Source organism: Amia ocellicauda, chromosome 1, assembly GCF_036373705.1.
Source record: "Amia ocellicauda isolate fAmiCal2 chromosome 1, fAmiCal2.hap1, whole genome shotgun sequence".
Classification (NCBI taxonomy): Eukaryota; Metazoa; Chordata; class Actinopteri; order Amiiformes; family Amiidae; genus Amia; species Amia ocellicauda.
Window position 1 is genome coordinate 2,906,639 of NC_089850.1, and position 12,134 is coordinate 2,918,772.

General features: G+C 32.3%; 2 protein-coding genes across 6 annotated transcripts in view; both read left to right on the forward strand.

The window, feature by feature from the left end:
• The window catches only part of vta1 (vesicle (multivesicular body) trafficking 1), a 61,021-nt gene extending 55,873 nt beyond the window's left edge, over nucleotides 1-5,148 (forward strand). Inside the window, exons 7-8 of the mRNA XM_066701651.1 lie at nucleotides 2,610-2,687; nucleotides 4,442-5,148. Of these exons, the coding sequence (XP_066557748.1) occupies nucleotides 2,610-2,687; nucleotides 4,442-4,587 (224 nt within the window). The 3' untranslated portion in view covers nucleotides 4,588-5,148. The remainder of the gene's footprint in view (nucleotides 1-2,609; nucleotides 2,688-4,441) is intronic.
• A 5,797-nt stretch (nucleotides 5,149-10,945) lies between these two features.
• adgrg6 (adhesion G protein-coupled receptor G6) overlaps nucleotides 10,946-12,134 on the forward strand; it is a 96,980-nt gene continuing 95,791 nt past the window's right edge. For all 5 annotated transcript variants that reach the window (XM_066701784.1, XM_066701949.1, XM_066701869.1 and 2 more), the window contains exon 1: nucleotides 10,946-11,262. In XM_066701784.1, the coding sequence (XP_066557881.1) occupies nucleotides 11,261-11,262 (2 nt within the window). In that variant the 5' untranslated portion in view covers nucleotides 10,946-11,260. The remainder of the gene's footprint in view (nucleotides 11,263-12,134) is intronic.

The window sequence follows — 12,134 nt, forward strand, 5'->3', positions numbered from 1 at the left end:
ATTAACCTGTTGATGCATTTTCTCTTCATCCTGTGTATGCTGTGTTCTGATGGTCTATCCAAGTGGTTGACAGCTACCAGTTTCCCTGCCAATTCCTTTTTACTTTCTATGTTTTTCTTGACAGATGTTTTGGATCTTCACAAAATACATATTTACAATTTTCACTTCAAAATGTGTTTTCCAGATACTATGAAGTTATTAATTGAAGTCAATCAAGATGAATAGTAGTTTTTTTGTTGTTGTTGTTGTTGTTGTTGCTGCTGCATTCCAACAACATTGTTGATTATATCTGTTTAGTGTAGAAAAAACAAGTTTGGCAAATATGATTTGCTTTGGTGCATTTTACTTAAATATAATTAATGATGTTAGTGGTCTCTTTCTTATTTTATTTTATTTGCTTAGTCTATGCTGACTTCTAAAAATGATTCTGAAATGACAGGTTCATTTTTTTAATAAAACCTGTGTCACTGGAACATGGTTAAAATAAAGGAAAATAAACAAAAGTGAATAAAAGGATGGGCAGACATACTATACTGAAACATCTGCAAAGATGAACATTAGTTGCTTCAATTTAAATAATGTAAAGTAAATATACAGAACTTAGTTTACTTTTCTATGATGTTACTTCTTAAAAAGGCCAGTGCAGATATTTTAAAAACAAAATTAATGAAAGCAGAATCTAAATGTATCTAATCCAAAAAGTCATTTTAAATCAGGTGATGTACATAAACAGTTTCTCTATAAATTATTTCTATGATTATTTTTAACGACATGAGCAGGATTGCTTTTTTGGGTCAGGCTCTGTTCAAAGCTCTCTTTGTCAGCTTTCCTGTTTTCACTGCTTCACTTTTTAAGAAAAGAGAAATGGTTGAGGTCAGTACCTTTAGTGGGGTATGTTTCCCACAGTGTTATTTTTCTCCTTGATTAGTGTACTCACTCTCTGCTCCTTCGGATATGACTAAGCTACAACAAGTGACCCCAGGGATGGCTTTCCCTAGTTAAATTAAGAAGAATGCATTGTACCCAGCTCTGAAAAAATCAAATAATAATAAGAATGTCACAATAACAGTTATATATAATTAATTTTATTTCTCTAGTGAACCCCACATACATCTGTTTGATGTACTGTAGTGTACAGAAACATAGTTTAAGAATAGAAAGGTCTTGTGTGTTATTATTATACTAATAATTATTGTACAAATATTACTAATAATCATGCACAATGTAATCTTCACTGAGACAATTTATGTATTTACTTACTCTAGATTAGATTATATGTAATGTAATGTCCCTTTCTCTTGTTCACAATTCAGCAGTTGACAGGAACAAAAAATGGGTGCAACTTCTGTGCGGCATCACTACACTGTTTTCCAGTGTGTTTTAGGAATGATTTTAAAGTTATCTTATGTGTTTTTAAAGCACTGAAAACTATCTCTTATGATAACTCTATACCAGCCTGCTGGTGCACTAAATATCTGCTGATGCTGGTGTGTTGAATCGCATGAATCGCTTTCTGTTGTTATTTACCATTTTAAATCTTTCTGGACTTGATCTCATTTTAAAAATAATTATTTTTTTACGTTTTTATTATTAATACTTTTAAATCCTGATTTATTTACTTATATACTCATTTGTGTACTCTTAGGCTATGTACTTGGGGGTGTTAGTTTTTTAGTTATATTGTTTATTATTTTATTTAAATTGTTAAATATTTTTATTCAGTAATGTGGTTTGAATTGCACTGAGCATGAAAAGTGCTTTATAATTAAACATGTATTATTAGTATTATTGTTATTATTGTTTCATTTTTGTTTTATGTAGCAGTCATGGATCCTTGTATCACTCAGTTATTAATGGACACCAAACAAGCATGATGGGTCGAATGGCCTCCTCTTGTTTGTAAACTTTCTTATGTTCATATTAAAAAAAAAATCTTACTTTAGAAACGACAGAAGTCAGAAAGTGTATTGTTAGTGGCTGATAGTTTGGGTTCATTGGGAGTACTTTCTGTGGACAAACATAAAAGAGAAATAGGCTGCTGTTTGCATTTATTCTAAAAAGACAGTCATAGTTTTAAACCATGTATGTAGCATTTAATCCTTCATTCTAGCTCACTGTAGTAGGTGCATTAGATGGGGACGGGGTGGGGAAGCTGTGGGGGAGAGGGCACTTAGGGCTCTGCGGATCAAAAGGGTGGTGGCTCGCGCCCCCCCCTCTGCATGTCCCTGATGAGGGGATAATTTCAAGTAAGGATCATATGATTTGGAACAAAGAAATTGTTAGGACTAAGGAACATATGTAACTCTTAAAATCTGACTAGTATAAAGAAATGTGTTTTTTAATTGGGAGAATACATGACAAATAGTGGATTATATTATTTATGTTGATGTCCTTTATTAATGTATATATGTAAATTCAAGTAAATATCGTAATTCAATTAACTTCAATAGAATTGTTAAGATATTAGAGAATACTCAAAATAATACATCTGAAATGTTTTTTCAGCAGATCATTAAAGAATCTAGATTTGTTTGTTTTTTCTTTTTTCCGCTGAAAATATAGTGTGTGGCTGGCAGAGAACTGAGTGTCTTTTCTATCGTTTTTCAAAGGAGAAACAGACAAGCCAGTGCCTCTTCCCAGGAATATTCCTGCAGTTGACCCCTCATTGCTGAGCACCAACCAGCAGGGTAAGGTTAGGTGTTGGTCACCCCAAATCAAGTCTCTCTCCCTCTGCCACTCAAAACCATTCACCTTGGGCTCCCAAGTGGTACATCAATCCTCTGATTGATGTGATAGATGGACTTTAAGGATGCTGGGCTAACCAGTGCCAAAAATAACAGGATGACTTTAATAACTTAAATGGACTTACAGCCTGGGATTTGCAGTATTAGTAGAGAATACAATAAACATCACAACATAACACAAATAATTGACATAGTTATTGTATTACTTTAGTACATACTTGCACATTTAATTTATTAATATAATTTGAATATCTTTTTTTAACTAAAGTAGTTAAAGTAGTAGTTGATCAAGACTGTAGCATTCTAAATCCTGCAAAATCCCACTGGAAACTAACCCTCAGATGGTAATGGAAATAAAGTTAGAAGAAACGTGTACTTTTGGACTTTGAAAGCTACATAAAGATTTAGTGGTTCCCACTGTAATAATAATGTAACAAAAATCAATAATATTTCTGTTTATTTTAATGAATGTTATAATTGCAGTTGTAACAATACTGCTCTCATCCAGCATCTGACTTGATTTACAGTAAGAGCTTAAGCGTCTACTCTGACTTCTAATGAACATGTAATTTAGATGACTGGTGGTCAATAGGAGTTGCTTATGGGGAGCCTCAAGTAAAATCCCATGCCCTGTATCCATGCATTTCTAGTAGTGAAAAGTAGTGAAGTAAATATCACATCCAAAGGATAAAAGTAACACACCATCTATATGTACCTTAAATATTAATTATTGAAGAAGTAATAATTAACAGAAAAGTAATTAAACTTAATAGGCTACTTCAGTAATATATTTTGTGTTCTTATTTTTTTACATGCTTTCCAAACCACAGCTTTAGATGAGGCAACATTACAAGTAAAGCCTCATGAGATGTTTCTTCAAGTTAAAGTTCAACAAGTTGTTGTCTGAATTGTTTATTATCCTTTATATTTTGATAGAAAAATTAAATGAGCTGTGAAAAAGTAGCAAATGTTTCCAAAAAATAAACTACTAATGAGCTAATATATATTTGTTCTTCTAGTCAGAAGGTTTCCCAAATCAATGAGTTGGGTATCTAATAAAGACAAAAGTGTCATGACACTTAGACTAGATACTCAATTTGAAAATGGGTTTTAATTTAGCTTTATGTACAGCATAATCCCTAAAGGTTTAGTTTTTATTTTCATAAATAAAGCAAGTGGTTTAAGTAAGATGGGTATCTCCAAATCTGCTTCTCCTAAACAACTCTTTACTGGCTATTGTTTGATCCCCAAAATCATTTATTTGGTTAGTTACTTTTTAGTACAAGTCTTTTCCCCTGTCTTCCCCTGTTATTTCTGTCTGGCTCTTTAGGACCAGTATTGTGGACCAGTGCTGTTTTACCTACACTTACAATTGCACAACAGTCATAATTCAAATAAAATAGATTTCATATTTATTGAAATAAATAAATCGCCAAATAATTTTGTTCCAAATTAAGGTTTTGAATACTTTATACATTAAACAGGTTTAGTATTCAGCAAAAAGGCACCAAAGGAAACCTGAGTAAATAAATCTTCATACTGCGTTGTATGCCACAGGTTAGCAAGTTAGCTTTTGACATTCTGGAATATAAATATAAAAGTTTAAAGCAAAAACATAATTGTGGAAAATATTTTGTCACTTAATCACATTTTTGTTATTTTAAATATACCACTATTCCTAATTTTTGTTTCTACAGGTGACGTTCGTCTAACACCAGAAGACTTCACCAGGGCTCAGAAATACTGCAAGTATGCTGGCAGTGCTCTGCAGTATGAAGATGTAAGCGCAGCGGTACAGAATCTGCAGAAAGCCCTAAAGTTACTCACTACAGGCAAAGAATGAGGTCTTTGTCTGCAGTGTCACTGTATCATTTATCTGACTAAAAGAACTAAGAGGCCACCCTCAGTTGTATCAGAAGAAAGCAATTCTGTTGAAGCCCTGAAATTCAGTATAAACGACAATGAAATCTGTGTCTCCATATTGGACCCCTGCTGTATTGCATTTATTGATAGCCTGTTACTGGAAAGCAGAAGATGTTTGGGAGTCACTTACTAAGCTTTTAGGGTCTTGAAGTCAACTCTTTAGGCTTATCAATAAGCATTGTCTATATTACAAGATTTAACTTAGATTCTGTTTTGAAAGCATTATAGATATGCATCTTAGCTGGCATGCTTGTATTTGCTTATTTACTGGGTCTTGACTTTACATATATGAGCACATATAATGATGGACTTCTCTATGCTTTTTCAAAAAGTAAAAACATAGCATATAGAGTATCAGTCTTAATATTCTTAGTCAGAATTAATGTTTTATTTGTTTTTCTTTGGTGAAAGATTTCTGTAATTTTACTTTGTTAACATGATTTTTTGGAAAATTAAATAAAATTTGGTTGTTGGTCATTTATTAAGAGCATTGTATTGTAATGTTTTTTAGAGATGGTCTTACTGTGGGGGAGGGTATGGTAAAGATGGGCACACAAAATAAACAGATAAAAGGTTTCATTACTTTATTTATCGTAATGCCACTATTAGCATTTTAATAAACAATATTTCAAATCTTGACTACTTTAGAATTACATATATTCAAATCTAAAACCAGGTTTTAAAACCATCATAATGTTTTTCTTCTTATTTTGAAGATATAAAAAATTGTAGTATTAATACCAAAATATTAGTTTCGATTAATTATGATATAAATGTGTAGCATTTTACACAACTTCAGTGCTTCAGTTCACTTACGCTTATGTTATTCTCTACATGGACAGTCACTCACTGACCGGTAAGAGCAGAATTGACTTGTATTGATGGCTCAAAATTGCAAACTGCTTCATTGTAGTTGCAGTGCCTTGTAAAAGTATTCAGACCCCTGACCAATTCTCACATATTACAAATGGTACACTGATAATTCTTCCTGTTTGATTTTTTATTTTAAAACACTGACATTCAAAATCAATTATTGTATGGTGACACTGGTTTTATGTTGGGAAATACTTGTACCAAAAACCTGAAACTGAAATATGTTGTGCTGATGAAAGAAATTGCCCTAATGAGGACATAATTACCTTACCATTGGCCTCCACCTGTGAACCATTAAAGTTGGTGTTACATTTTCTGGATAAAATTCCAACTGTTGACGGATCACTGGTCAAGCTGTGAATCTGAAGGAAAATTAAGATCAACTAGCATTCTATAGAAGTTAAAGATACAGTAATACAAATGCATAGATTAGGAAAAGGGTACAAAATAATATCCAAGTGTTTGGGTATCCCAGTGAGCACAGTTGGATCAATAATCAGGAAGTGTAAGCTGCATCACACCACCCCAGGCACTGCCAAGAAAAGGCTGTCTCACCCAGGCATCATACCGTAACACTGGCCTGTTTTGGAGGGTGGCAAGAAAGAAGCTGTTACTATACTCAGAAATTACTATCTGACCACAAAACCTCTTCATGCTTTCAGATGGTACTTTGTGAGTAACTGCTTCCCTGTTGCCAGTAGGCCAGTGTTACAGGGCTCTTGATATGGTTGCACCATTACTGTTGGTAATTGTTGGCCTCTCTGTGGCTTCTCTCACAAGTCTTCTTGTTTGAGCTCTGAGTTTTGAGGGCAGTGCCTGGGTGGTGTGATGCAGCTTCCACTTATTACTATTATTGATCCAACTGTGCTCACTGGGATACCCTAACATTTGGATATTATTTTGTACACTTTTCCTAATCTATGCATTTGTATTACTTTATCTATAACTTCTGTAGAATATTCTTTGATATTCATTTTCCTTCAGATTCACAGCCTGACCAATGATCATTCAACAGTTGCTGTGTAATAAATTCAGTTCCAACTGCTGGTCTTACTCATTTACCAACTACCAAATTAGGACCTTTACAAATTGTTTTTATTTGGCATACACATACTCGGTTTCCACTTAATAGCCTCTAAATATAAATTGTGTTCCTCTTTGATTAGCAAAGGTCAAAGTCAGCATGCAAAATCTAAGATACAACTTAAGGGAAACAAAAGCATTGAAACGTGGACACAGATGAGTATCATTTTAAAGTGTACAAACAATTTTGCTAGTCAACAAATTTGTTTTTATCTGTACTGCTGCCTTATTTGCATTCTAGCTTCTGTACAGCAAAACAGTGATGTTTCTAAAACAGAGTACATTGTTAGTAAATGATGAAGCATTAATATTGCTTAACTTTGTAAAAAACACATTAATATTTAAACAATACCAATTCCAATCTTCATGCTGATAGAATGTGAAATGTATACATCAGTGATGGGGGTTGTGGTTGTAGATCAAAGAAGCTAGTAACTCACCATGACATTTTGCACTCTGTTTATCTTGTTAAACTCTTTGAACCTGTTGTGACTTCATTTGCAATATCATTATTCACAAATGTCTCTTCATGGACCTCAGAGAACAGCAATTTGGTAGCAGTGCCAATTATTAAAAGCTCTTCATGTCAGAGGGTAAAAGGCAAGTAATGGTAATTGAGGAAACTTACCCTTCAGTGCAGACAATTAAGCAAATGAAGCAAGGGCAGTTCTTGCTTTTTAAGTATAGTGTAATGCACAGTTAAAAATTTAAATACTGGAGAGAGATTTCAGAAAATTGAATAGTTCACCAGTCTCTTAATGTGATGTCACAATGGGCAAACAAAAGCAAAACAATAAAAAATACCAGATGGTTGCTACATGTTTCAATTATTACTTTAAATCGATACATTTTCATATTTGTGTTATTGTTATTAGAAAATAATTTCACAGAAGTCTAACCTGACAAAGAAACAAACAAAAACGCATGTTTCATTAACCTGATCTATGAGCTTTATTAATTTGTGGGTGGGTGTGGTGGGTAACAGTTTTGTGACATTTCCTTGTATTTATAATTATTATTATCATTATTATGTTAAGAAAATGTATCTTAAAACACACTTTTTAAGTGAGAGTGAGAAATCTACCAAGCCAGTTTTGGTTCAGACATTTAAAGTAAAATAGGCTTATGTTTCAAACCACAGGTTTATTTAATAATTTAATGAATTTACTCAAGCTAATATTTCTTGACATTAACATCAACTCCTGACACTTCTGTAATCATATATTAGTATTTTGCTTATTTCAAGAGACAGGAAGATTAGTGCCCTATTGTCAATTAATAACATGGTTTTTTTTTGTTTTTTTTTTAATTCTTGTTTTACTTTCAGCAATGCAAATTTTCTCCAAAGGACTAAGATCATGAAATGATCTGGTTTCAATTAAATAATGAGATCATACAATTAATCTTATTTAATAAAACTTTTTTTGCCTTTCTAATATATAAGCTTTCATCCCTGATTGTGTCCAGAAATTTCTAACTGCAAACATTTTAAGCACAATTTTTCATTCCTCTTTGTAGATCAGCGGCCTCAAGCCCTTGTCCCAAATCTGGTCGTTTTGTCCTGTTCCACGGTTAAAATGTTAATATTGATTAATTGAGTCAGTTTACTTTCATTAGTTAGTAGGTGAAGACCACTACTCTAGAATAACCACAGCTACAGATTATTTTTGAGTTTATCCAGATTTTTTCCAGAGTACGAGAATATTGCTAAAATTATAAATGCCTCTTTCATTCTTCAACAACTTTCCTTTTCATTTAACAGTTTAGCTGTTTCTGGAGATCTGAATGACAGAAGTAATCTGAATGACAGAATGTTCACATTATAAGTAGTGTAAGAGATTGTTGTGAATAGTTACAGTTCAGCTCAGTTGTTTAAATAGTTAATCTTTTAATAATGAGGCTCAAAGCTATTTTTAAGTTTAGATGGTCTGATTACTTCCTGTTCTAATTGTTTTTCTTCATTTCCTGTCTTGCCTGTAGTGTTACAGAAGGTCACTGATGAAATCTATCCATTGAACTGTCACATTAAAACATCTAGATTTGCATGTGTCTTCCTTGTGTTATTCTGCTGAAGGGTATAAGATATCAGTACACAATCTTTGGTACTGTTTTTGTTGCCTTTTTAAATTCTACTCCTTACTAAAGGGGCATGTGGTTACTTTTATGAAGACATTTAATCCTTTTCCCCCAGATCAGATTCAATGACTAGTATCAATGACTAGCTTTTCTTGTGTTTTTTTTTTTTTTCTTATAAAGCAATGTTCTTTTATACAGCTCTGGAAAAAATTGAGACCACTTAACATTGATTTCTGAACTTGGAGTGGTCTCTTATATATTTGCCACTTTTTTTTCTGCACCATGGTTTCTGAACTCTGGATTTCAACTAAAGTTCTATAAAATACTGAAACATGTTTTTCTTGTTTTTGTTTTTAAGAAGTAGTCTGTTAACACACGTTTTACCATAATCCCAACCAAAACTAACACAGATTCTGGAATATACTTCTCTCATATTCAAGTACGAATGGAAATCATTAGATATGTATCTGATATGTATAGTGATTTTTCAAACAAATAATTCTGACATTTTAATTTTGTTTTAAAATAAGTTAGTGAAGTTTCTTAAAAAAAATAAGGTTAGGTAAGATAACACAAAACCTATTAAGCCTCTTAATACAATGCTCGGAGATAGCCACTACTCTAGTTTATGAATGTTAGTATAAACTTTAATTTTATCAGTGCCAAAATATGGCATCAATATAAAACTTTTTTATTGTTTCATGTATATATTTATTTATTTTAATTTGGCATATAATAATTCATGCAACAGGAATTCACACTAAATTGAGGGAAATTATTAAAAAGGAAAATGAACTAAAAACTATTATTTTACAATGAAATATAACTATTTGTAAATTATGTTTTAATCTTATTGAACACAAGGATAAAAACAGTGTTGAGGTCTTGGCTCAGAATATTTCTCACAATGACTTCATCAAAAATGGTGACATGCTGTTAGCTAGCTAAGGAATAACAGATTTGGAGATGCATACAAATTAACTTTATTACCGAATCTATTTCAAAAACAAGCTAATACCAACACTTTCTTTTTAGTATATTATATAAGTTGTAGGCACACTTAGCCATAATGAGTGCTGCATTGTTTTTAATAGTTTGCTGGAAGAGGACTGTGACTTTCCTCCCACAGCACAGTTATATTATAGGGTGGCAAGTCAATTATTTTGGTGGTTCTCGATTTGCTGTTCCATTTAATCCAAGAGATGTTCTGTTGAATTGCAGTTGTAGATGTAAGCAGGAAATGTGATGTTTCCTAAGTTATCCCTATTGAACCACTATTTAAACTCAGCTTTGTGATCTTTTGTAGATCTGTGTACAGGATCTCACTATAAATATTCTAATAATGCTGTAAGTAAAATGTTTTAAGAAAACACCACATGCAAGGAATACTGGCAGTCATGATTCCCTTTGAAGATGCCAACAAATTATGTACTTACATTCAGAACAAGTTTAGAATGATATTTTTCATTAATAAACCCTGACAGAACTGTTTCTATTACTGGAATTATTCAATCATTCTCATTTCTTGGTATTGTGCTAGCATTTAAGACTATATTTAAAGTCCATGGGCTTTCATCCCATAGAACATAGCTGTCCCACAACTTAATATTTGTAGGTCGTAAAGAAACATTAATAGTACAAGGGTGTTTGCAGCTATTATTCACTTTGTCTACAACTTAGGTAAACTTTACATGCTCAAAAGTTTGCATGCCATAGAAATCAGATTTATGTCCATGTCATTCAATCCCTACATTTAGAAACATTGTAACATATGTAATTGTCTTTTTACACTTATCTATAGAAGGTTTTAATGTATTGTTCCATATGGTTTTCAATAGGTATTTCTGTTCATTAGTTCCATGTTGCTTAAATGCATTATTAATTATAAATGGTAAATATTTTGAACAGGTGTGCTATTCTGTAAAACAAAAAATACTTAAGACATCTGCAAAGAGCACGAATCTGTTCCTTTTTAAACTTTGAAAAATACATGCTGTTAAATCCCTTAAAATAAGTTAGTCAAAAAGTTATTTTAAAGACAGATCTCTAAATTACTGGTGACATAAAACCATTTAAATCAAAATTATAATAGTATAACAACGTCAGTTCTATTTATCATGAATTTTCATTGTTTGAGGTCATTTTCTACTCTCCTGGGATTTTTTGTTTTTTTTTGTTTTACTGATGTTATTGTAGGGTGGGGCGCAGACAGAGCACTGCCTCCAGCTGCGCGCTTGAGCAGAATCAGGTCCTTTAGTCCCGTTTTGCAACATATTGAAGCATCTTATGTATCGGAGATATACAGGTTCACCAAAGGAAAATTAACGTGCTCGGTATTTCTGTTCAAACAAACAAACAAAAAACCTTGACTGACTACATTCCCGAATGAGGAGACTAATTTAACATTGAACTACAGTTTTTTTTTCTTAATCCAAAACGGTTTTAATAAGCTAGTGGTGACAGTTTGCAAAGTTGATCTGACGCTGAAAAACTCTACTTCGGAGGCAGAGAAGGAAAGAATGTTTCTTCACAGAGATCAGCTTCTACAGCAATAACCAAGCATGTAAGTTCAAAAGTATTTCTATTTTTTGTGTTTGTTTGTTTCACTGTTCCTATAATAATTATTTATAACAGTAACATTCTTAATTTGTGTTTGATGCCATTCAAATATCATTGCACTTGTTAATTTATTTTGTTACTTTAAGTACCGGGATCTAAGAATGAGAATCCAGATTCTGAAATATATAACATTTTGTGGAAATGTTTTAAATTCCAATTTACGTTACAATTAAACATATTTCATTTGTTACAACAACTTTTTTGGCAAAAGTTTTTGTCCATAGCAAAACGTCATACTGCTCTGTGCGTTAACAAAAAATGAGAACAGATATTCTAGCTTTAATATTTACAATGCTGATGACTGATTTTCAGTTTGCTGTATATATAAATGCTATATATCAATATGAACTTGATTAGGACATGTTAGAAAGCTGAGGAGGAATACACTGATAGAAATCATACAAATATGCATATATTAGTTATTAGCCTTAATATTTATTGCCTCCTGGTTGAACTTTTCAAGTTTTAAGTTTAATGTTCAGTTACAATGTGGTACAAGTGTGTGGAATTAATCAAATTTATTATTTATTAAGACACATCAGTAACTTAGACATAATATACATACTCAAAGAAACTAAACAGTGTGGCTATGTTTCAAAAAGTGAACGCAATCCATTTTATAAAACAAGCATATCAAGTTGTGTGACTGAAGGAACAGAAGGTGTGGGAGCCATTTAGAGCACTAGTGATAAACTTTCAACGATAAGCTGGGATGTCCAAATGGAGTATAAATATGCTAGTAGTTTGAGAAAAACTTGCCTTTTTCTGTTGTTTGTCCAATTAAAGTAAACTGAGTAGACTCACTTTAGACTGAGT